The 25,936-nt window shown below is 44.2% G+C and overlaps 2 protein-coding genes across 2 annotated transcripts; one reads left to right on the top strand and one right to left on the bottom strand.

Moving 5' to 3' along the window:
- Positions 1-650: 650 nt before the first annotated feature.
- On the bottom strand, positions 651-9,974 carry ESD (esterase D). The gene is made up of 8 exons (XM_056856470.1): positions 9,903-9,974; positions 8,892-8,980; positions 8,468-8,566; positions 5,596-5,720; positions 4,818-4,937; positions 3,809-3,907; positions 2,673-2,840; positions 651-784 (listed from the first exon to the last, which is right to left on the bottom strand). Exons 1-8 carry the CDS (start codon positions 9,968-9,970, stop codon positions 704-706), a joined length of 849 nt encoding a protein of 282 aa, XP_056712448.1. The 5' UTR covers positions 9,971-9,974; the 3' UTR covers positions 651-703.
- A 4,244-nt stretch (positions 9,975-14,218) lies between these two features.
- NHLRC3 (NHL repeat containing 3) lies at positions 14,219-25,513 on the top strand. The gene is made up of 7 exons (XM_056856693.1): positions 14,219-14,320; positions 17,329-17,475; positions 18,500-18,647; positions 20,915-21,115; positions 23,227-23,318; positions 24,456-24,568; positions 25,285-25,513. The coding sequence occupies exons 1-7, from the start codon at positions 14,219-14,221 to the stop codon at positions 25,511-25,513; spliced, it is 1,032 nt and encodes a 343-aa protein (XP_056712671.1).
- The last annotated feature ends 423 nt before the right edge of the window (positions 25,514-25,936 follow it).

Below are 25,936 nucleotides of genomic sequence, written 5' to 3' on the forward strand. Positions count from 1 at the left end.
AAAATTAATGTCAGATCATTATACAGTGCCAAGGAGGTGGAAAGTGGTTCTTAATGAAGTTAGCATCACTTAGTGTGAAGTACTCTTTTAGGGGAAAATTAAGAAGCCATTATGTCATAACAAGGGAACAAAAAGCACTTCAGAAGATACATAGATTAAAGTCCACCGCTCCAAACCACCACTCTTAACCACTACACCACGCTGACTCTAACTAACCAGGGCTGACCCTGCTTAGCTTCTGAGATCTGACGAGACCAGGCTAGCCTGGGTTATCTAGGTCAGGGTGTGAGAAATGCTGTAGGGGCATGGAATTTGGAGCAAGGAAAACAGCAGGTGGAAAAAGGAAACACTAATAAACCTGTTGTATGTATGATGCTTTGCTGCTAAGCAGGAGACCTGTATCTCCCATGTCATCCCTCGGTTGAAGCATAGGAACTGTACCAGGTTAGCTGAAACTGTCTGTCCTGCTGTTGGCTACAGTGCCGTTAGGCAAATTGAAACTTTGCAATGATATTCCCTACAGTGTTTAAAATAATCAAAATTCTGCAAACTGTTTCAAAATATTTATTCAGAGAGAACCCCACCCCCAAAATCAGGACCACATTTCAACGGGCATGATTATGCAAATCACTCCGGCTGGTTATTTCCACTGATAGCTTCAATTGTCTTGTATAGTCAAAGTTTGCCCACAGCAGGGATTCAGTCAAGCATTGAGGTATTTTGCATGGTGTCTGATGTGGTCGTTAATGAATGTTGTTATAAAGTAGTAACTGTGATCATAGCCCTGGGGAAAAGAAAAGATGGATCGCTGTCAGGCATTCTGTCTGAATCCCTCAGCAAGCAAGAACCCTGTTTACATCAGACTTGAAACAATTCCGCAGGGCCTGTAAGACTGAGCTATTCCGCCAGGCATACGGTTGAAGACAGCGACAGTTTCCATCTTTCTGGCCTCCCTTCCCTTTTCCTTTTATTGATAATTACTCTGTTGTGTGGTTCCTTTCCCTCTGAATGGTTTTTCCATCATTGTTTATACTGCTTATAGTCAAGGACGCCTGGTTTTTAATTTATTCAATTTGTACCCCCATCTATTTCCCGGCCAGGCCAGACTCAGAACACCTAACAGTTGGTAAATAGTCCAACACATAAAATTCAATAGAACTACACACTAAAATCAATCAAGGATCATCCCATTTTTTACCTCCTGGGTCATGTTAAGATGTTGAGGCTTAATTTTTACCTGTAAATTATGGTTTTAAATTGTTTTGAAATGGTTGTGAGCCGCCCAGAGCCTGACCTGGTCAGGAATGAGCAGCAGAGAAATCTAACAAACAAACAGATGCCTCTGCATTCCCATGTAAGTATTTGGTGTTTTAGACAGAAGGAAAATAAGGCTAGGTACTGGGGCTTGAGAACAGACAGGCAGAAAAGAGGGACCTGAGTGAAAAATCACTTTGGTCCCTGTACAACTTCACAGGTCTTTCACTATTGGCTCAGTCCCCAGCTTTGGAATCAATTTTCATGTCATGAATTGAGGCACAAGGTAGCACAAGGGGTTTTTGTTCTTGTTCCTCTTTTTTTCCCCTCAAGGAAATCTTTAACACCTTCGCACACGCACACACAAAGAAACAATTGGGAGAGGCACAAGTTTGCACTGCAAGGGCTGCACCGCATCTCCCCAGAGGGAGATGTGAATGTTCTTCTTTGATCATGTATGAAACAGGAATCATAGAATCATAGTTGGAAGGGTCCACCAGGGTCATCTAGTCCAACCCCCTGCACAATGCAGGAAATTCACAACTACCTCCCCGATGCTCCTCCAAGCCCCTAATGGCTGAGTGAGGATCAGGAGAGAAGTTTTCCAACACTGGTTCTTCAGTGGGGCTACCTAGGGAACCAACAGGAGTGTAGAGGGCTGATTACAAGTTGACAGACAAACAGACCGTGGCAGAAGACAGGAGCTTCAGCTGAAAAGCTGTGCCCCCGAGAAACAACTGCTTCCCAGACTGCTTTGCGGCGCTGCAGAGACAACTTTTGGCTTCTCACTGCAGTCTCTGTACAAAGGATACAGTTGTCTGGTACATTCCTTCGCTTGCCTAACCTTGAGGATAAAAGCCTGGGAAATTGTAAACCAGGGAGTGGAGAGACTGGGGTGGCCTGAAGGAACCTGAAGAACTGTCTTCTCCCATATGTTCCTGGCCTGGGAATTAAGAACACAGGGAGAGACCCTCTTGACTGTCCCATCAAAGAAACTTGTTTGGTGGGTACACGAGAGAGGGGGCCTTTTCAGTGGCAGCCCCCTGACTTTGGAACAACTTCCCCAAGGGAGATCGCCTGGCCCCTTCACTTTTGATCATTAGGAGGCAGCTGAAGGCAGTTTTATTTAGGACTGCATTTGATAAAAATCACAATTTATGACTGCTTTAAAGTTTGGTTTTATGTATTTTATCAATATTGTAAGCCTCCTTGAGCTCCATGCAGAAGAAAGGCGGCTAATAAAATATTTTCAGTAAATAAAAAGATTCAAAGTTAATCTGTAAAAGGGATGTGGTATCTCTTCCCAGTGCAAGGAAAGCTGCCACCCTACTCTTTCTGCAGACGAGGGAAGAGCTCTAGCATCAGTGTTTGCTACTGAAATGTGAAATGTCAGCCATACAAAAAGTCGCTGGCTTTACCTGCTGCATCCTGAAGACCACTGGGATTTTACGCTCTGTGCAGGCAGCAATGAAATTATCAGGCAGCAACTGCCCGGCTGAAAGGAACTGGTCATCTTTGCCTTGATCGATCAGAATATCCAGAGGGGAACCTTCGCAGGACTTCACAATGTGCGTGGCATCGTATGCCTGCCCGGGAGAGAAGGACATTTACTTCTAAGAACAGCGACCAAGCACGATCTTCAAAAAGGTGAAAATATTACAGTGGCTCCAACAAAAAGTTGTTTTTTATATGCCGACTTTCTCTACCACTTAAGGGAGAAACAAACCGGCTTACAATCACCTTCCCTTCCCCTCCCCACAACAGACACCCTGTGAGGTAGCTGGGGCTGAGAAAGCTCTAAGAGAGCTGTGACTAGCCCAAGGTCACCCAGATGGCTTCATGTGGAGGAGTGGGAAATTAAACCCAGTTCACCAACTCAGAGTCTTCCACTCAAACCACTGCTCTTAACCACTACACCATGCTGGCAAGTTTGTAAACCCTAAGATTTAAACCCAACACAAAGCAAGTATGAGTTGAAGGATTCAATGTTGTGGAAAATCTGCCTTGAGATTCAATGGGAAAAGTGGAGTATCAATTAAATAAATACACATAACATACATATGGGCACAGACTTTGTTTGTTTCCACTGATGATCCCAATTTCCTGCCTTACGTTTTAATTACTGTTTTATGTGCTTTTAATATATTTTTATATTTATATAAAATATAAATTTTATACTACGATTTGCGTTTTGGGTCTAATTGTTTTTATGATTTTTTAAATAACATCTTGTTTTGACAGGTGGCCCTGATTGGGCAGAAATACTGTAGACTAATTTTGCTAATAACAATAATATTAAGGAGTGTGCATAAATAGGCTCTCAACTGCAATGGAAGTCATGAGGCTAACAAAGAGCTTCAGACACTCCTTGGTTGCTTGGCAACAATGAAGTCCCCATAAGCATGAAAGTGGATTCTAAATGAAGTAGCCAAAGGATAGGAATCTTGGTGAGTGGGAAAGTTCCAAGAGACAAGTTGGCCTTCCCCATGAAAACATATTTCTGCCCCTCTGTGACAGCCTGTGCAACATCGAACTGAAGCGTGAGATCCCCTACCTCCCAGGCAGTAACATTTGATCCGAGATATCCACCAAAAGCTTTTTTACCCCATGGGCACTGAACAGGGTTGCAGATTGGAGCAAACGCTGAAACAGACTGTATGGAATAGAAGACAAAAGAAAAATTAATGCAAACTTAATTTAAGTTTCCCCAAGTAAATCTCAGGTGTATGTAATGTTGACATATAGGCAAGGTTATGCTAAAGCTTCCTTTTCTTGATGCCTGAAAAGTTTATTTAAGGCAGGACTCTATGGGTCAAATGAGACATGATGTTTCTCCATGAGTTGGGTTCCTCCAACCCGACTCTTAGATGCTTGTAGTCAGAGGCTAGGAACTAAGTTTCCAAGAACCACAGGGGCTCAATTTGGATCAGGGCCATGACACGAGGGGAGGAGGGGCTTCAGCCTCCCCACCCATGATGTTTCCCCAACCTAAAATGCATCCCCAAATGCCCCTGAAAAAGATGCTTTTTGGGGGACCTTCAAGAATCACCGGGTTGGGGGGAGTTGGAAGTCTGCTCAGGGAGAATTTGTGGAAATAGACCTGTCCCTTGTGCGTGTGGAAATACACCTCTGATCTTCCCCCTCCAAATTCTATGTTCACAATAACAAGATAGGTTAGCTTGAGAGGCAAGAAAGTGACCCAAGGTCCCCTGCCCTACGAACATAATGACCGAATGGGGATTTGAGCCCAGTTTGTCCCTTTTAAGTTCAACACGCTTTCTACTACACCAAGCAATATCAGATCACCTTTTCCCTCCTACTGTGGGTGGGGGCAAACACAAGCAGATAAGAATCACGTTACTTTCAGGTTTTTTTTTGCTGTGCCTTACTCTCATCAACATCTTAAGCTGTCAAAAAACATTACTCTTACATCTGCTACGCACATACTGATAAAACATTTTGCAATAAAAGAGACTCTCGTTTTCCCACGGAATGCTTTCCCCCTTGCATCTCCATTTAATTCCCCAGTATTATTTGATGCCATTTAAGCTTCAAAATCTTACTTTATATTTCCCAGGGTTCTTCAAAGCAAGGATGAGAGCTCCGTGGCCTCCCATGGAATGTCCTGAAATAGACATCCTCCCAGAGTCAACCGGAAAATTGGCATTTATCAGATTAGGCAACTGGAAAACATTCGTAGGAAGAAAAAAGGAGACTTGAGGATATTCCCGTTTTCACCCACAGAGACTGAAAAAAGACACATTACCCAGTCTCTCAATAGATGAATGGCTCTCTCTCTTTCTGTGGGACATGCTGCCTTTCAAATGATCTTTATTCTATCAGCTACCTCTGGAGAAGCCCCACAATTTCTTCCTGACTTCGGAAAGCTCACTGTAATACCCTAAGGATTCTTACTTAGCTGGAATAATTGTGGACTTCGGGATGTAAGGACTTTTACATTTTTAAATTACAGGTAGCATCCTTATCCATCTGCTTTTGGGAAAAGGGTCAAAAGAATTCAGCTAAATGAAAAGAACTGCTAAGGCATCATGGCATGTCTTACACCCATAACTTCACAGAGGCAAATGAAGCGGGTGAAGAGCAAACACATAAACTTACAGGGAAGGACCAAAATAGATCCTGTCTGTGTCAGAATTTCTGAACTCTGGACAGAAAGGGAACCACAGGGAGCCTAATCATCAAAACTACTTTAAAAGGGGGGGAAAAGAAAAGCCTGGAAATCCCCATCTTACATTGCATTTTATATAGCTACAAAACCGAAGGCAATTGTACACTCCAACTGAACATTTGGGTACTTTGCCCAAGCTGAGAAACAGTCACCTCATCCTTTATGTAAGAATACATCCGATAATTAGTTTTCCATGGTTCTTCAGTGGCATCCACATAAAAGCCAGCGCCCGTGCCAAAATCCCAGCTCTCGTCTTCTCCTTTAATATTGCATCCACCTGCCATGGAAAGAAATCCTGCACTGAGCATCGTCGCCACCCAGAGTTCATATGACCACTCACACTGCCCCCTCCCATGTCTGTAAGAGGAGACATGGTAGAGTAAAAAGGAAGATTTTTTAAAAAATTCTGTGAAAAGGAAAGGTCTTTTAAAAGGCTGGCCAAGCAGAAAAAATCTGCCAAGAAATCAGGAACTGTTTACAATCTGGGCAGGGGGGAAAAAACTTCCTGGCAACGGGAAAAACATACAAAACGAGGGTTCTATTAAAAGATTCACTCAAAGGGTGTATAACTCAAGGTATTGTGTGACGAACAACTAACCGCTGACGGGGTGTCCCAGTCTAGGAACCTTCATTGACAAGGGGGTTCAAAAATAATTCTGCTGTTGGCAGTTGAGAGTGACATAGATTGACAGAGGCTGGCAGCCAGAGTGGAATCATAGAATAGAATCATAGAGTTGGAAGGGACCACCAGGGTCATCTAGTCCAACCCCCTGCACGATGCAGGGCACTCACAACTACCTCCCCCCCCCACACCCCCAGTGACCGGAAGGAGGAGAGCTGTGTAGGATCGAGGAGGATCCTGAGTGAGGGAAGTGAAACTGTAGTGAACAGGCCAGAGTGAAGCCAATCTGGGTTAAAGGCTAAATGGGAGAAATCCCAGCATTCCCCGCCACCTCCCTTATGCTTGTGCTGGCTGGCTTGCTTATCAAGAAACTAGCAAGCTTAGAGACATTTCAAGGAAAAACACTGTGTGCTGGAACTGGCTATAATTAAGGTGAGGGGCGGGGGAAGAGCACTTGAAGATGTTACAATTATAATGGCTCATTGTTAGAACAAAAATCATTTGGACATATTAGGTATAGCCTAATGGACAAAAATCATTCGGACATATTAGGCATAGCCTCTAATATGGACATAAGTGTACGTGTGCGTGCGTGCACCTGTATAGATATGCAAATAAGGGCAAAGAAGGTAAGCTTGGTAAAACATTTTTTGTGTGAATGTTGTATAAAAGACCAGAGAAGATGTGTGTGCATTGAAATTCTGGTGTTTAAATCCTGATTTCTCCCTTATTTGAATAAAGCAATAGTTTTAATCTTATTTTTCTATCACTGGAAGTCCAACTAGTTGTGTAAAATTGGGAGTACAACAAGCCAGGCATAAGAGCCATTTAGGCAACAAAACCAGTAGTCCTTCCCTGAAGGACATAGTTCCAAAAGAAAGGGGATGATCCCTACCAAGTTTTAAAGAAATAAAATAGGAACCTGTGTGTATTGTTCCTGCCGCCACATAAATCTTAGAAATGTTGTATCAAAGAAGCTTATGACTGTTCATAGTGACTGCCAAGTGATCTCTCTCTCAACAGTAACAAACACCTGTCAATAGATCCCATTAGCAACTTTCTTATAACAAAATATCTACTGTATATAGTTATACAAAAGTTCCCTCATTCCTGTTGCCTTTTCACCTGCCAAGTTTAAACATGAAACCTCCCTGACCATCTGACTTGTCCTATTCCCCAAAAAGTGAAAAATAAAAGAGTTTTGTGTTAATAATTCATCCAGCCTCTTGTGTGCTATGTTCAAACCATTACTAATAAAGGGTTTCTCGATTCCACATCTTCCTAAATTTGGGACAGAATACAACTAGATACATTTCATTTGTTCTGGGTGAAGGTGGGGGAATCACCATATTTTGCTAGTAGGACCATTTTGATTTGATTTATTTGATTTTTAGGCCACTCTTCCCAACCAAGTCAGGCTCAGGGCGGCATAAAGACCTTTAAAACAGCTCCAACAATCATACGCTATAGCAGTAGTAACTCAATTTTACATAACAGTGATGACAATAACCAATAACGGGTGGGAAAGAGAAGGGAAGAAGGGGGAAGAAGGGGGGAGGCCAGCTAGATGGAAAGCATTGCTGTCCTCAACCATAGGCCTGGCGGAACAGCTTAGTTTTACAGGCCCTGCGGAACTCTTTCAAGTCCTGCAGGGCCCGAATCTTGCTGGGCATAGCGTTCCACCAGGCTGGAGCCAGAGCCAATTAGGGCTGCCAGCTCCGGGTTGTGAAATACCCGGAGATTTTGGGAGTGGAGCATGAAGAGGGCAGGATTTGGAGAGGGGAGGGGCTTCAATGCCATAGAGTCCAATTGCCAAAGTGGCCATTTTCTCAAGGGGAACTGATCTCTATTGGCTGGAGATCAGTTGTAATAGCGGGATATCTCCAGCCACCACCTGGAAGTTGGCAACCCTAGAGCCAATGGAATGCAGAAGGGTAGGGGATGACACAATGTGACCTACTGACTCATCCCATCGTCAGAGAGTTGGCTTTCCAAAAAACCTGCTATGCCTCTGGGGCTGAAACTAGATCAAGAGGGGACAAATTTAACCCAAATATTGCCAGTAGCTGATTATTGCTTTAATTACTGGACTTCTACAACTCGCATAAAGATAAGCAGGCCTTTTTTTCCAATATAGCCACTACTATGCAGCATGCCTGCACACTGAATACGAATCACACAACTGGGGAAAAACAACAACAATAACAAACAACAGTCTAGATTATATACTAGTTTTGCAGTGCAACTCTAAGCTGAGCTGAGTGGGCTTTTAGGCCACTGACTTCAACCAACTCAGAAAGGCCTAAGTCTGGATGTGGACGGCACTATTAGCTTACGAGCAATACAAACGGCTGCATGCAATCAATGACAGAATCAATTTATGCTCAGCGGCCATCACTCACGTGGGCTGGTATCTGGAGCAACCACAATGAGGCCGTGTTCAGCCGCCGCTTGGTGGAAGGCTGCTTTTGTGATGAAATTTTGTTCTGAGCATGTTAATCCTGGAACAACAGGAAAATATCTTGCTTATTGTCTATCATCATCATAGGTTATCTACTTTCCTCTATTATTCTTAAATTCTTATTCTTTTAATCTTCAAATCCACATATCATCAAGTCATTTTTTCCTGATTTTCATAGGAAGTCCATCAGGGGATTCCAATTTTCGATGAGTTTGTTTAGATTCGTTGCCCTAATTAACAAAGTTAGTTTTGCCACGTCTGCTAATTCTAGTAGCTCCATTAGCCAGTCTTCTAAACTGGGTATCACTGGGTATATAGAAACAAAGTTCCGCATTCTTTTTCAAAATCAGTTTCAAGATACTTACCTGAGAGCCAGTACAACACAGGGCATTTCTCAGTTTCTGCCTTTGGGGGCAGATAAATTCCAAACTTCATTTTGCATTTCAGCTCCACACTGTAACAACAAAACCCAGTTATACTGCAACCCACCAGCCCCGTCATACTCTTAATAATCTACTCAAATCAGAATTGCCAGAAATGAATGCTTAAAGCAGATACTTTGATTATACAGGCCTTATTCCAACACAAGTGTGACACCAGACATCCCACAATGTTGCTCTTATGACCCCAGGAGCACCCTGAGGAGGGAATCAGCAAAGATCACCACAACCTTTCATTTGAAGAAGAAGAGTTGGTTTTTATATCCTGATTTTCTCTAGCTTTTAAGAAGTCTCAAACCATCTCACAATCACCTTCCCCCTTCCTCTCCCCACAACAGACTCCTTGTGAGGTAGGTAAGGCTGAGAGAGTTCTGTGAGAACTGTGACTGGCCCAAGGTCACCCAGCTGGCTTCGTGTTTAGGAGTGGGGAAACAAATCCAGTTCACCAGATTAGCGTCCGCCACTCATGTGGAAGAGTGGGGAATCAAACCTGGTTCTCCAGATTAGAGTCCGCCGCTCTTAACCACTACACTACGGTGGCTCTCTTGCAGAAATACTCTGCTGAATAGTCACAGTGCATCCAGCATCAAACTTTAGCACCACAGCTAAAAATTATTTCTATTAAGATAATCATCATCTTATTAAGATAAGCATTATCCCCTTTCTCAAGATAAGCAGACTATGGATGGGAGCCAAAGTAGCATTTCCACCGGCTCAAGGACATCCATCCACATCTAATTTCCCCACCTTCCCCTTCCCACAGCAACCCAAAACTCTGTTTCTGGGGAAAAGGAGACCATCCCCCCAAATAGGCTTTGAGGGGGCGTTTTGGACTGCTATAGGAGGGACGAAGTGGGACAAGCAAGGTCCCTGGGCCTGTGGAAATGCTAGTCTGGATCTAAATTTATATTCTAAGCTTATGTTTGTAGTTTTTACCTGTCATGTTCAAACACCTTCTGAAAACCCTCAAAGCACTTATTGCTAGAAACTTCTTTCAAGGCCATGATCCGTGCTGGGGGAAAAAATAAGAAAAAGAAAATTAGATTTCATGAGGTTTTTTTTTTAATGGGCTTACTGTGTTTATCACATATTGCTCGGTCAAAGACTTTCTGTTCAAGTTGAAGCTCGGTATCCAAGCCATTCTTTTCAAAATACAATGGACAGCAGACCCTTCGTGTTAGTTGATGCCTCTGCTAATAGAAATCTGAAGGCAAAACTTGAAGGAATATAGTTGTTTTGATAACCATGGATGAACCATCACTCCTGTATTCTTTGCAAAAAAAAAAAAAAGGCACCAGTTCAGTTCTCGGGGCTGATGGCTGTCTCCCAAAATGCATTTAAGTTATTTATAGTTTGCCTTTCTCACTAGGACTCAAGGTGGATTACACAGAGCGAGTCAATATAATCGACAGATAGGACATTCAATAAATAATACAGTGAGATTAGGGTTGTAGAACCAACCAGAAGTCTAAAAACAGAACTGAAGCAAAGCATAAGTAGTCACACGACATATTAAATGATGCAAAAATTACACAGTAAGATCCTAGTTTTCAGAAAGCTAAACACAGTAGAGAAGAAGCAGAAGAAGAAGACTTGGTTTTTATATGCTGACTTTCTCTACCACTTAAGGCAGAATCAAACCGGCTTACAATCACCTTCCCTTCCCCTCCCCACAACAGACACCCTGTGAGGTAGATGGGGCTGACAGAACTGTGACTAGCCCAATGTCACCCAGCTAGCTTCATGTGTAGGAGTGGGGGAAACAAATCCAGTTCACCAGATTAGCCTCCGCTGCTCATGTGGAGGAGTGGGGAATCAAACCCGGTTCTCCGGATCAGAGTCCATCACTCCAAACCACTGCTCTTAACCACTACACCACACTGGCTCTATAGACCATAGTCCCTAATAATGAATTTAAGCAACTCTGTGAATCGTTATGTACAGTGCAACTCTACTGCCTGTGGAGAAAAGCCCTCTTGAATAATTCAGTTTTGCATAGTGTGCTGAAAGCCACGAGAGTGAGAGAGCCTTCTTGACTTCTGCAGGCAGGCTGCTCCATAAGGTGGGGGCCACTACAGAAAAGGCATGTGTACGGGCAGCTGTTAATTTTTCCCATTTGCAGGTTGGCACCTGCAGAAGACCCTGCTCTGAAGAGAGAAGCTGTCATGGCAGAATGTAGGGGATGGTTTGATAACTCTGAGCCTTTGACATGCGCCTCTAAATAATGCCACAGTATAGGGAATGAAGAGAAACGGAGCGCAGCTTATTTCTGAATTGGTTAGTCTGAAACAGGGACCTTTCCATGAAAGGAAAGCTGCAGTATGGGACCTCACCCTGCCTCCTGAACCTTTGTCTAGTACAGGGACAAAACTCTAGGCCAGATAGTTTCTGATATATGCATCAATGCCTTTGAATACATTAAGTTGCTTCCTCCCAAGTCAGACCTTCAGTAAACCGAGGTCAGTGCTGTCTTCTCCAGCTGGCGATGGCTCTCTGGGTTATCAGGCAGAGATCTTTCTCATCACCTATTACTTTATTCTTTTAACTGGGGGTGCTGGGGACTGAACCTGGGACCTTCCGCCAGGGAGACCATTTTATTTATTTGTTCTTATTCACTCACAGATTCTTTTGATTTGTTTTCTTTTTTTAGGCAAGCCAATCTGAAAAGTTTGGTCAGAATGTTGGAACAGGATCAAATCCTTACTCTCCCATGAAGCTCACCGGGTGACGTGACTGGGTGACGTGACCGGCTGCCAGTTGCTCTCTCTTTCTCTCATCCTAACGTACTTCATAGGATTGTTGTCAGCATAAAATGAAGAAGGAGGAAACATGAATGGCCAGACTGACAGGCAGACAGCAGTTGCAAATTCATGGGCAGGCCCATATTTGCCAGAGTCTTAAAAACTAGGTGACCAAAGGCAGTGGAATGCAGGGCACTGGTACTTTTAGTAGTTGGGCAGAAGAGATGATTAAAAAAAAAAAAGATACTTTTTCATGCAGACGTAAAGAAAAAGAGATGCCAAAACTTCCTCTTCTGTTCCTTACTTTGGGTTACTTTTAGGATCATGGCAGACAGTTGGGAAATCACTTAATATGTCACCCATTTAAGTGTTACTGATAATCACCCTCTAAACAATACTGATCTCTGAACTTCTGGTATAGCTTTGGCTGCTTTGATGACTGAAGAGTTCTTTGTTCATGAAAGGTTATGTTCGCCATACCAGCTCAATCCCAGTGCAAGAGGACAGAACTGTACCTGAAATCCCAAAAACACAGCGAGAATGGAAGCTACATGGTACCATGAGCAGTTGCGCTGACAGCGCACTGAAATGGAAGACTCACAAGCTAGGCATGGGGTTGGGGTGGGGGGATGGGAAAGCTGGCTAAGGAGGCAAGATCCTCTGCTCTGTTAAGAGGGCCACTCTAGTGATTTCAGAAGGAGAAAATCCTCCATAAGAAGAGCCAGCATGTCCAAAAATGTCACAACACAAAAGAAGGGGGAAGGACCAAAATGCAAATAAAACCAGATACCAAATTGCATTTTGATTGCTCACCCCTGAAACTCATTACATTCATAAGGAACATTGTGGTTTGGAGAGAAAGAAGGAATGGGAGATGACCCAGTTGTCAGGAAAGATCGGGTTTCAGATAAGCAGTACACGAAGCCCGGTTTCTAACATTGGGGGTTACCACACTTGTATTCCCAGCGATGTATTAAGATATTGTCGAAGGCTTTCACGGTCAGAGTTCATTGGTTCTTGTAGGTTATCTGGGCTGTGTGACCGTGGTCTTAGTATTTTCTTTCCTGACGTTTCGCCAGCAGCTGTGGCAGGCATCTTCAGAGGAGTAACGCCGAAGGACAGTGTCTCTGTGAAGATGCCTGCCACAGCTGCTGGCGAAGCATCAGGAAAGAAAATACCAAGACCACGGTCACACAGCCCGGATCACCTACAAGAACCGATGTATTGAGAGTTTGAAAACGTTATAAAAAATACTGTTCGCACTTTGCTTGGCCTCTTTAGCTGTCTTCCAACCATTTATAAGCCGTGGTATCCAAAAACCCTTTTAAAGCGACGATTTTTGCAACATTTTCAAACTCTTAATACATCGCTGGGAATACAAAGTGCGGTAACCCCCATTCTTTGGCTGCAGAGTAAAAGGAAGAGGTGCTTGATTGGGGAGAGGTGATCAATTAAAAAGTTTAAGAAGAAAGTAAGGTGACCTTAGACTCAGGGCCTGATGAATGCTGGGAGAACCACTAAGATGACAAATTCCTTGCTGGACACAGCTGATAAGACAACCCAGCTCGATACCCAGGCATTTGTCAGAGTTTGGGATCTCTGCTCCAGAGACAGGACTTTTTCGCAGTGATAACATTGGCGCTAGCTTGGACGCAGACAATTGACAGCGCTTGTACTTTGGACTTAAGAGATTCCCATTCAGCACCCCTTTACTTTATCGTTTATTACTTTGTGCCTGAAGATCACTGATAACCCACATCCCAGTAAACAGCCACGAGAAGTCCTATCAGGATCCAGACCCAGAAAAAAAAATTAAACACACGATCAAAAATTAAACACACAAAAATTAATTTCTGGGAACACCAGAAAAAAAATTAAACACACGATCAAAAATTAAACACACAAAAATTAATTTCTGGGAACACCAGAAAAAAAAATTAAACACACAATCAAAAATTAAACACACAACAATTAATTTCTGGGAACACCAGAAAAAAAAATTAAACACTACAATCAAAAATTAAACACACAACAATTAATTTCTGGGAACACCAGAGAAAAAAAATTAAACACACAATGAAAAATTAAACGCACACAAATTAATTTCTGGGAACACCAGAAAAAAAAATTAAACACACAATCATTTCCACACCTACCTCTTTAGTTAGTTTTTAACCCCAAAGCGGCTCTGATGACGTCAGCCTAGCAGGACAAAACAAGCCTTGTAAAGGTAGTGGGGGTCCCGCTCACATGGCCCTCCGCGATGTCTTCCTCGTGACTTCCGATAGGCTCCCCTACTTCTTTGGGTTCGTGGGAGTTGTAGTCACGGCGCCCTTCACCTGCCTTGCTGGGAACTGGGCAGAGAACTCCATCTCCCGAGATGCGTTACTTGAATCCTTGGGAGAGAGGGGGGGAGGGAGGTTCGGTGCCTTGAGCATGCGCACGCCGCCCGGAGAAGGGGCGTGACGCCCGGGCGCTGAAGGAGTCGGAGTCGCTCGTTACGGCGCCTCGATGGGGCTGCGCCAATGTGGCCGCGCTCGGCTGCTCATGCTGGGAGGGCTGGCCTCCCTTTTGCTGCTGGCAGCCCTGTATGGTTCAGGGTCCCCGTCGCAGGTGGGTCGGCCAATCTAATAATGACCATAACTTAATGACAATTAGGGTGGGTTTAGAAAAGGGCCAGAGTCCAGGAGCACCTTAAAGACTAACAAGAATATATTTTCTGGCAGGGTGTGAACTTCTTCAGATACAGCTAGAAGGTGAATCCATCTGTCTTTAAGTAGAGGAGAGTGAATTCAGGCAAGCATCAGTATGTAAATGTGAATAGCAGGCGTGATGGGATTAGGTGTGGTATGCAGTAGTCAAAAAGGGCAAGAGTCCAGTAGCACCTTAAAGACTAACAAAAATATTTTCTGGTAGGGTATGAGCTCATACCCTACCAGAAAATATTTTTGTTAGTCTTTAAGGTCTACTGGACTCTTGCCCTTTTTGACTACTGCAAACAGACTAACACGGCTACCCACTGTGAGTTATCTTGTATGCAGAAGAGTCTGTGATGCCCAGGGGAGAGATGGGTGTGGAGAAATCAGTGTTGGTCATGAGCCATGAATGCAGGGTCTTTATTCAGCCCAGGTAAATGCATTGTCTTTAGTTTGAATATCAACTGTAATTCAGCATATTGTCGAAGGCTTTCACGGTCAGAGTTCATTTGTTCTTGTGGGTTATCCGGGCTGTGTAACTGTGGTCTTGGTATTTTCTTTCCTGACGTTTCACCAGCAGCTGTGGCAGGCATCTTCAGAGGTGTTACTCCTCTGAAGATGCCTGCCACAGCTGCTGGCGAAACGTCAGGAAAGAAAATACCAAGACCACGGTTACGCAGCCCGGATAACCCACAAGAACCGATGTAATTCAGCAGTTTCTCTTTCCAATCTCCCTTTGAAATTAGGGTGGGTTGTTATTGAAATCATCCTTGGTGGCCCCGATGAAGTGCTTTGGGTGGGGTTGCTCATGTTAGATCACGACGGGTAGCCATGTTAGTCTGTCAATAGCTGAAGAAAAGAGCAAGAGTCCAGTAGCGCCTTAAAGACTAACAACATTTCTGGCAAGGTATTGAATCTTAAGTAAAGGAGAGGCAGCAGGAAAAAAGGAAGGCCCAACAAGAGATGGATTGACTCGGTAAAGGAAGCCACAGCCTTCACTGTGAGAGACACTGTCCTTCAGTGTTACTCCTCTGACGATGCCTGCCACAGATGCGGGCAAAACGTCAGGGAAGAAAATACCAAGACCACGGTCACACAGCCCGGATAACCTACAAGAACCACAGCCTTCAATTTGCAAGATCTGAGCAAGGCTGTAAAAAATAGGACATTTTGGAGGACTTTCATTCATAGGGTCGCCAGGAGTCGGAAGTGACTTGACGGCACTTATACACACACACCAATGGGTTCAGAACACATTTCTCTAGATCTGCCATAAAAATGTTGGCAATCTGGGAAGCCACGTGGGTGCCCATGGCCGTGCCATTGATTTGAAGATGTAAGTCTTCACCAAACCTGATGTAGTTGTGGATGAGAACAAACGTGAAGAGTTCAGTGGTAAGAATTGCTGTGGGAATGGTGTTTCTAATGGCTTGTAGTCGATCCTCATGGGGGATGGTGGTGAACAGAGACAACATCCATGGGGGCTAGAATGCTGTCTTCTGGAAGATGGTTAATGGTACCCTGCCAGAAATTTTGTTAGTCTTTAAGGTGCTCTTTTCTACTGCTCATATTAGGTTTTCTTCACGGCGTGTTGTCTGATTCACCTGTAAATCTGCATGGGTTTAATATGTATTAACGCTCACGTGATTCACTCGCTAGTATTTCTTTAGCTAGGGGGATAGCTTAAATACAAATGTTTTTTTTAAGAATCTTCAGCCCATTTTGAAGCAGGTTCTGGCCTCCGGAGGCGATGTACTTTCTAAGAGACAGATAGTGCTGTTTTAAAGGAGCCAAAGGCTTTGGGCTGTGAATCTAACGTATCTGACTGAACAGATAGGCATGGGTCTTAAAGAATAACCCATTGCACTTATTTCTGTAAAGTGTTCAAAATATTTTGCATGCGCTGGTCTTGTCATCCTTACAATGATCCTGTAAGGCAGGCAGGAATGGCCAGTCTGAATTTGAAGTGTAGAGAGACTTGCCTAAAGGTAGAGGTGACATTCGAAGGGGTGTTGTTTCCTTTTTCATAGCTCATTCCCAGAGCCGCTTTGCTAAAACTGATTTTAAAATGACAAGTTCTGTCACCTCTTCATCAATGGGAAAATGGGGTGGGGTGGGACACCCATAACCCTGCTGCTGGTGATCTGTCTAAAGGATGCTGGGGTTTGATATGGGAGAGAATGGCAGTGGTGGGCAATCCCTATTTCAGAATCCTAGATTAAGTGATTTGGATATTTACGTGACTCTTTTCCTAGTTAAGGAGGTTTGGAGAAAGGTAGTCATAAGTGCTAAAAAGTATCTTTTGAATATTCTGGACAAAGAGGTTTTTATACTTGTGTCAGATGAAATCTGATAGCTGTTTAAGGATATAAGAAATGCTCTGCTGCATCAGACCAAAGGCCCATCTAATAATATCTGGCATATATTCAGGACTTCTGAATGTTCAGATAGCTTCTTATATGTTGTTTTCACAACAGTGCTGTAAGGTCAGTATTTGTATCCCTGTACTGCTTACAAGGTGCTGAGCAGAACAGTGGCTTCCGTAAGGTATGAGTCAGGGAACACACATGTGAAAACTGCCTTATCTTGAGTCACACTGTTGGTCTGGTCCATCTGGCTCAGATGGTAGTGGCTTCTCAGGCAGAGAATGATTGTTCTCAGTGTCTGCTTCCTAAGATCCTTTAAATGAAGATGACGCATGGAACCCAGGGACCTCCGGCATGTAAAACATGTGCTTTACCACTCAGCCACCTCTCCAAGTTTATGTATTCCAGCCATAATTGCTTAATGTAACCTTGCCCTTACAGGTTTGTTGGAGGGGGGAGGCCCTATCTGTCTTTCCATTCCTGGCAGGCAGGGTGCTAAAAGATTAAATGCTGCTCTCCGAAAAGGACCCGTTTTAACAACTCATCATTTGTTTTAAAGCCTTTGGTGTTGTTCTTCTCTCCCTGGAGGATCGAGAAGCAGCTCTACAAGCTTGATCTGAGCTGGCCTAAATTTCCAGAACTATTCACGGGTCAAACGTTTTGCGTTGCTGTTGACCACATCCATGGATTAGTTTACGTGGGACAGGTAAGGAAAGGCAGTGCTCTTCCATCATCTCTGGTAGCGGGGATCCAGGAATCGCATGGGCCATTAACAGTTTTTGTAGTCGCGGTAATCAACCTGGTATAGGGTTGCCCAACTCCATGTGGTGGCTGGAGATCTCCCGCTATTACAACTGATCTCCAGCCAACATAAATCAGTTCACTTTGGAAGATGGGCTGTATGGCGTTATACCCCATTGGAGTCCCCGCCCTCCTCAGACTCCACCCCCCCAAATCTCCAGGTATTTCCCAACCCAGAGCTGGCAAGCCTAACTAGTACCAGAATGCCAGATACAGGCTCAGCACGGATCAAGGAAATTCCCATTTGTTTGAATCCACTCTGCCTGTTAGGGGAAGGCCTAACAGGAGAGTTTCCTGTGTCTGTGCTGGGAAGAGCTCCCATTGTATGCTGGGGCAGGAGGGGAGAGCAGACACTTGCATTTCCCTCCAGTATAAGTACGCTTTCCCTTTTGATGAGCAAGCTTCCATGGCACAAGTGGGGATTTGAACCTGGGTCTTAATCTGGTCTTAATCTGTTGCTGCTTTAGCCCCTGACAAATTCTAAACGTGACGGGCCAAATAAGAGAATTTTCATCATCTTTCACCAGCAATATTTCTCCAGTTACAAGTAAAGAGAGGAAGGTAGATGCCTCTCTGCTTTGTTTGTGCGCTTCCCAGAGGGAGGAGGCTTTTGACGGGAACAGTTTCAGACTAGAGGCGCATCCTGCCAGCCAGTTCTCAACAAAGAACTTGAATACCGGCCTTTTACACAGTGTTTCAGGTAGTAAAGCTCACCAGCTACTTACTTATTGCTGTTTTTTAGTAACTCAATAGTGAGTAGGGTCTGATCAGTACTGGCCCCAAGAGACAAATAGAGGTGGTGAGGAGGGCTCATTAAGAGACATGAGGAAATAATGCGTTCCCATAAGGGATGGAGAAATGCCTAGGATTTCCCCCTGCAATAGCTAAACCTGACTGGTCATCTTTGGTTTTGTTTTATTTATCTCCAGAGAGGCAATGATGTGCCAAAGGTCCTTGTGTTTTCTGAGGAAGGCTATTTCTTACAAGCATGGAATACTACCCTCGAAATGCCGCACGGAATCTTTGTACTGAGCACAGAGAACGATAGTTCAGTGTGGATCACAGATGTCGGAACGGGTAAGTAGAAAGGTTACCATGTTAGAAAGGTTACCGTGGAACAAAACTGTGGCTTGCATCTTTGCGGTGCTGCCTCCCCTTCCCTCTGTGGCCCCAAATGCTTATCCAAAACGCTGCTCCAGGGAGGCAGGGGACCCCCCCCCCCCGAAACAACATGAGGAGCAGTTAGAGGTCTGTAGTGGGGAATCAGTGAAAATCAGCTTGCTTTTCCATCTGTAGAAATCCCACACTTAGGGTTGCCAACCTCCAGGTACTAGCTGGAGATCTCCTGCTATTACAACTGGTCTCCAGTTGATAGAGATCAGTTCACTTGGAGAAAATGGTGGCTTTGGCAATTGGACTCTATGGCATTGGAGTCTCTCCCCAAAACTCGCCCTCCTCAGGTGCCACCCCAAATCCCTCCCACCGATGGCGAAGAGGGACCTAGCAACCCTACCCCACTGGATCCACACCAATACTTTTATAATATCCAGAGTAACCATTGTACAGTTCACAGAGCAGGCCCGCATATTCCTCAGTCTACCCCCTGTTCCCTTGGGATTTGAAAAAGCAACTTTATATCCGTAAGGTTAAATAAAAAACAGCAGTTGTTAATTTGGACGGAAATATGTGTCGGTCTTTTGGACAGGGGGGGAAAAAGCAATGTTTTCCGTCTAGACATTAGGAAGAATTTTCTAACAGAGCGGTTCCTCAGTGGAACAGGCTTCGTCGGGAGGTGGTAAGCTCTCCTTCCCTGGAGGTTTTTAAGAAGAGGTTAGGTGGCCATCTGTCAGCAGTGCTGATTCTGTGAGAGGGAGAGCATCTTGGCCATCTTCTGGTCACTAGGGGTGTGGAGTGGGGAGGTAGTTGTGAATTTCCTGCATTGTGCAGGGGGTTGGACTTGATGGACCTGGTGGTCCCTTCCAACTCTATGATTCTATGATACTCGCCTAGGAAAACATTCCCCCCCCCCATCATGATGGGTAGATAACTATGACCAAGCCCTTTGCGTTTGGAAATGCAGTTACTTGGAAATGTTTTATCATACATAATGTTTCAGAATTCACTCTCCCAGGCTTATGCAGCTTATTTATTTATTTATCTTATTACATTTCTACCCTGCCCTCCCCAGCCAGAGGCTGGGTTCAGGGCAGCTTACAAAAATAACCTCATACAATAAAAACATAACAAAAGCTTTTTAAAAAGCCCAATACACTCTAATAAATAAGGACAAAAATGTCCAATGGCACCAAAAAATATTCGGTTACAGTCGGGTGAGCAGGTGGATAAGCCCCAAAGGAAGTACAAATAACATAAAAACATAAGGAAAGCCATGCTGGATCAGACCCAGGTCCATCAAGCCCAGCAGTCTGTTCACACAGTGGCCAACCAGGTGCCTCTAAGAAGCCTACAAACAAGACTGCAGCAGCACCATCCTGCCTGTGCTCCGCAGCACCTAATATATTCGGCATGCTTCTCTGATCCTGAATAGGTATGCATCATGACTAGTATCCATTTTGACTAGTAGCCATGAATAGCCCCCTCCTCCATGAATATGTCCACTCCATGAATATGTCCACTCCCCAAGTTGGCAGCCATCACCACATCCTGGGGCAGGGAGTTCCACAATTTGTGTTGTGTGAAGAAATACTTCCTTTTATGTGTTTTGAATCTTCAGCAGATGACCCCACATTCTAGTATTATGAGAGTGGGAGAAAAGCAAAAAAGGGAGGGAATCAGTGGGGAGGGGGTTAGGGAAGCTAGTATTTATAGGGGAACTGTAGCTGGTTTAACCCTAAGCTCGGCAGAACAGTTCCATCTTGCAGGCTTGCTGACTTTCATTTTCTAATCTTAGTATATATACTTGTGCCAATTTTCAGTGTATGAATTTAGACTCTTTTTTAATTTTTTTATTAAGTGTTTGAGGGTACAAAAGATGGAGGGGGAAGGGAAACAGACAGTATTTGCATCACTTTCTCGCGAGAACCCCGTCTTCATTGTTCTTGATGCCCCATTGTTCATCCTTTATAGCATTCTACCATAATTACATGTTTAGGTGCTCATGGAAAGGTTGGAAGATGTTGGAGGGGGACAATACAAAGGTTGGTTTAGGGGGGTGGGACTGAGTGCAATGCAAAGCAGAGCTTCAACGTGTGCTTTGGAACTGGAAATCCCATCCGTGCCGTCTCTAGTTTCTGTCCATTTGTACCTGAGCACACTTTTAATGACATTCTGCACAAAAGGAAATGCCTTTTTTACCGAGAAACCTTTGCCTTTTCTGAATCCAGGCAAGCATGGACACACAATTAAGGAGTACAGTCCTTCGGGCAAACTCCGTCAAGTCATAGGTACCCCAGGAGTGGCAGGTTCAGGGACAAACCCCATACAGTTGGATCAGCCAGCAGAGATTTTTGTGGAGCACACCGGAGATATCTACATTGTGGATGGTGATGGAGGGATGAATAATCGCCTCCTCAAATTGACACCAGGTGAGAAGGTTGATTGGAAGAGGTGTGTGTGTGTGAGAGACTCTGCTTAGGGTTGCTCTGCTGGTGAGCAGAAGCGGTCATTATTTCAGTATATTTCCTCTCTAATGGCCAAGCTGAATGAGATCGGGCATCACTTAATGGTAATCGCCAGGTGCTCGCCACCCTGATCTGGGTCAGACAGCAAGGGGAGGCGTGGTTCAGTTCATCCGTTCCTGATATTTGGGTATTAAGAATATAAAAATGTAAGCAGAACCTACTGGATCAGACCAGTGGTCCATCTAGTCCAGCATCCTGTTGAAATTGTTCCCTGAAGTCTTGGCAGCAGAATTCCATTCTGCAAATAGAAGTTCTTTCTTTTAGGGTGGAGGCTATCGCTGGGATCCAGTCTCCTGGCTTTACAAAATTAAGTCGAACCACTCTGCTTAAAGGGAGAAGCAAAAGGGAAAGCACGATATCATTGAGCTCTCTCTCGTGTTTCCAGTTCTGTAGAGACTCTCTTCATTGCTTGGCTTTGTTTACTAATTTGGGGTACTTCTAGCTGGTTCCATGTGGGAGCCAGCGTGGTGTAGTGATTAAAAGCAGCAGACTCTAATCTGGTGAACCGGGTTGGTTTCCCCACTCCTCCACATGAAACCTGCTGGGTGACCTTGGGCCAGTCACAGTTCGCCATAAGTCAGCTGTGACTTGACGGTACACACACACAAAACTGCTGCAATAGCCCCAGGCAAGCCCGATCTTGTCAGATCTGAGAAGCTAAGCAGGGTCGGCCCTGGTTTGTACTTGGATGGGAGACCTCCAAGAAATAATAGGGTTGTGACGCGGAGGCAGACAATGGCAAACCACCTCTGAAGGTCTCTTTCCTTGAAAACCCTACGGGTTGCCATAAATCAGCTGTGACTTGAACGCACACACACACAGCTGGTTCTGCAAAGCAGTTAAAACAGAATGCTTGAAGAATTCTAGCTGATTTCTTGATCTCTGTCCTGTCATCCCCTGCCTGCCACAGATTTTACAAAATCGCCTACAAGTAGGATTATTGGGGTTATTGATGAATGTTAACTGTTCATAGAGTTTAAGTAATACTTTCTACATGGTAGTTATGAATCATAATCCCTACTTCTTTAAACAGGCAGATTAAAATGTTTCTTTGGACAGCTGTCAGAACTTCTGCTATAATCTTACTGCGCTCATACCAGTAATGCAGGGAGAATTATTCAGCAGAAGTCTAGACCTTCAATTGTGCTGTGTGGGTGAATGCATCCAGAAAGAACAAAGCTTGTCTTGTTACTATTTAAAAGCTATGTGCATTATTTTTTCCACTGATATTATTCCACCTTCACAATTTCCTTGAAGAAAAGGTTTCCTTATGTTAGAGTGCTTATTCTGTAGCTGGCATACAATACAACGAGTATAACAGGCTGAAAAATATTAAGGGCAGGCTTGAAATCAGAATTAAGAACATAAGAAAGGCCATGCTGGATCAGACCAAGGTCCATCAAGTCCAGCAGTCTGTTCACACAGTGGCCAACCAGGAGCCTCTAGGAAGCGCACAAGCAAGACAATTGCAGCAGCAGCATCCTGCCCATGTTCCACAGCACCTAATATAATAGGCGTGTTCCTCTGATCCTGGAGAGAATAGGTATGCATCATGACTAGCATCCATTTTTACTAGTAGCCATGAATACCCTTCTCCTCCATGAACATGTCCATTCCCCTTTTAAAGCCTTCCAGGTTGGCAGCCATCACCACATCCTGAGGCAGGGAGTTCCCTAATTTAACTAGGCATTGTGTGAAGAAATACTTCCTTTTATCTGTTTTGAATCTGTCGCCCTCCAGCTTCAGCAGATGATCCTGTGTTCTAATATTATGAGAGAGGGAGAAAAGCTTCTCCCTGTCCAATTAAGCTCTCTTTCACTGGCAAACGCTTCTCAGATAACAGGAGGAACCCGGCTGATTTTGAACTGGCATCCAGTTTGAAATTCTTCTTAAAAAGATTAAGACCAGAAAGTTGTCTGGATTATATTCTTTTATTATAAGCATATAGGTTGGCATGGTATTGCTCTCTCTCATGGTATTGCTTTCTATTGCTCTCTATTGCTCTCTCTTTACAGATTTGAAGACTTTATGGCTGCGTGGGGAAAACGGTTCTGGCACAGCCCAGTTCAGGATTCCACACAGCGTGACGGTGGATTCTTTTGGACGGGTAAAGTAACAGTGAGATCTGTGGTGTAGTTTGATAGACTCTCTTAAGGGCCAGTTTTGAAATATAAAGTTCCACTCAGGTCACTGGAATTCTTAACCAAGCCTTGTGGATTGGAGCTTCTTGGAGTATAAATTCCGTTTTCTGCATACTCTTCTGATTTCTTTGTTGGTTCACAGGTTCTGCCCTGCCTTTGAATGGCTGGGGTTCTGCCTGTTCCTGTGGCTGTACAGTGAACCCTCTGCATATGCCGCAGTTAGTCACCCTCCGTTAAAAAGTTTGCCCCCAGATTTTTCTGGTAGTGGAAAGTGTGCCGTCAAGTCACAGCTGACTTACGGTTTTCAGAGTAAGAGACCTTTGGAGGTGATTTGCCATAGCCGGCCTCCGCATGGGCTGAGACAGTTCTGAGAGAACTGTGACTGGCCCAAGGTCACCCAGCAGGCTTCATGTGGAGGTGTGGGGAATTGAACCCGGTTCTCCAGATTAGAGCCCTCTGCTCTTAACCACTGCACTACACTAGTGTGGTTCTTATTTGTTGTCTGTCATTTTTGCATACCATTCTTTTTTTAAAAAGTTTTATAATGCCTAAGAAGAGCCCTGTTGGATCAGCATCCTGTTTCATACGGCGTTCAAACCGTTTGCCAAGGTCTCTTTTTTAAAATTTCTATAAGGTGTGACATCTGTGCTTGCACAGACAATGCTTTGGCAGCTTGGGACTTTTTAAAAAGCCCCCAACCCTTTTATTTCATGCTCTGATTCCCCCCCCCCCCGGTAAACCTGGGAATTCTATGAAGTTTGTAGAAAATACCCTCCCTATCCATGCAAGATTGCCATTTATGAATTTTTTTTTGTATGTGCAAGGTGGAACAGGTTCAAAACTAGATGTATAGATTAATTCTTACCTGTTATCTGTAACGAGCTGTGAAAAGTTATACCAACCTCTCGAATAAATTGACGCATGTCCAGTACAGTTCTGTAAGCCGCTCTGAGCCTGGCTTTGGCCGGGAAGAGCAGGGTAACAAATGGAAATAATGAATGAATAAATACAGACATGCTTATAAAGCAGTTTGGTGTATGCAGACTTGCTGTGGTGTGTTTTCTAATAAAAGCCATCTTAAAACAATTTATCTGTGTGAGTAGGTGTGGGTTGCTGATAGAGGCAATGAGCGAATCCAGGCATTTGACAAAACCACAGGGGAATGGTTGGGATCTTGGAGCAACTGTTTCATAGAAGATGGCCCTTATTCTGTCAGGTATTCTTATCTGTTTCATGCAGTTGTGGGCAGCTGGGATGGGGGCGTCTTCTTACTTAATCAGGCTAACACTGAGCATGAAGAATGTATTTGTAAGGTGGGCAATAAGGAGCCCATGTTGATGAATTTTTTTCTGGGCATGTCCATCCCCAAAAACTGGAGTGCCCACGCCACATTGAGCTGACACTGTTGCTGGCACATGGTCATGTGAAATACAAACAAATTCTTCCTGGTATTTAGCCTACCTAGCAAATCCACCAGGATAATTCACATTTTTCCTCCATAACAGCTATCTTTTATGTGAATGTGAGTTTGCCAACTTAGACTTTGATGTTTTCACTATCAGATGGGATAGTTACATGTGAAAGGTTTGATTCAGCTTCTCATGGGGAAATATACTTAATGAGTAGAAGACGCTGTCACCAATTTCCTCTCCTGTCTAGACCCCCCCCAACTACCTTCAGAGTGTCAGGAGACCCTCCAGAGTGTCTGTACCCCCCCCCACTCGGAGCAACTGTGGATTGTTAGGTGGGGGCCCTCCAGAACAATTCTTACAGGTGCAGGAGAAAGTCAGTGTCTCTTACCCCCCACATACAAACAGAAGTGCTTTTCTGTTGGACACAATGGGATGTTCGTATTCAAGTTGCATCCTATCGTTCCTTGTTTTTTCGTCGTCGTCTTTCAATTGTTTCTCTTTCTTTCCCTCCTCCCGGTAGGTTAACTCCTGACGAGAAGTATATCTTCGTGGCTCAACTAAACATCAACCGAGTGTTAATTTTGGCGGCCCCGCCTGTCGGCTCTATCAGAGACTGTGTGGTGGTGGACACGATTCAGCTGGCGGCGAGTGTCAGGCCCCACCTCCTGGATATCAGCATGAAAAGCGGAGCCGTCTACGTGGCAGAAATTGGGGCTCAGCAAGTCCAGAAATACGTGCCTTTAGACTAACGCCTTCTTCTGCGCTGCACAAGCAGCTTCCGGACTCTCACTCCTATGGGGTTGCCATGGTGGGGGGGAAAGGATCAGAGGATTGCGGTGTGAGAATACTTGAATTGCACATTTTCTGTGCCTGTTTCAGAGACTGATTCTTTGCCATATTTTTTTTAAACGGGCAGGGTTTTTTTTTTTTTTTAAACTGAATGTGTTGAAGGGGGGTATATTGCTGCTTTTAAACCACACAAGGTTAAAGTCTGACATGAAAGACTCACGATGACTCCAAAAGCAATTCTAGCCGAGTACAGCTCCAGGAGTCAGTCGGTATCTGGAAAAGGTTATATTGTCATGGGTCGTTTGCGGTTACTCGGTAGTTGAACATGCCTAGTTAAGTGGCAGTACTTGATGTAATGTTCAGATGGGAGAAGGTGCGCTGAC

The sequence above is a fragment of the Euleptes europaea genome, chromosome 10, assembly GCF_029931775.1.
Source record: "Euleptes europaea isolate rEulEur1 chromosome 10, rEulEur1.hap1, whole genome shotgun sequence".
In the NCBI taxonomy this organism is placed as follows: Eukaryota; Metazoa; Chordata; class Lepidosauria; order Squamata; family Sphaerodactylidae; genus Euleptes; species Euleptes europaea.

What these genes read in the sequence shown, in the direction of transcription:
- ESD (XM_056856470.1), bottom strand. Translation starts at nt 9,970, where the DNA reads ATGGCCTTGAAAGAAGTTTCTAGCAATAAGTGCTTTGAGGGTTTTCAG. An exon ending in ATTCTTACATAAAGGATGAG is followed by an intron (nt 4,938 to 5,595) that starts GTGACTGTTTCT and finishes AATGTTTTCCAG; the next exon opens with TTGCCTAATCTGATAAATGC. An exon ending in CAAATGTTACTGCCTGGGAG is followed by an intron (nt 2,841 to 3,808) that starts GTAGGGGATCTC and finishes TCTCCCGGGCAG; the next exon opens with GCATACGATGCCACGCACAT.
- NHLRC3 (XM_056856693.1), top strand. Translation starts at nt 14,219, where the DNA reads ATGGGGCTGCGCCAATGTGGCCGCGCTCGGCTGCTCATGCTGGGAGGG. An exon ending in GATTAGTTTACGTGGGACAG is followed by an intron (nt 17,476 to 18,499) that starts GTAAGGAAAGGC and finishes ATTTATCTCCAG; the next exon opens with AGAGGCAATGATGTGCCAAA. An exon ending in CCTCCTCAAATTGACACCAG is followed by an intron (nt 21,116 to 23,226) that starts GTGAGAAGGTTG and finishes CTCTCTTTACAG; the next exon opens with ATTTGAAGACTTTATGGCTG.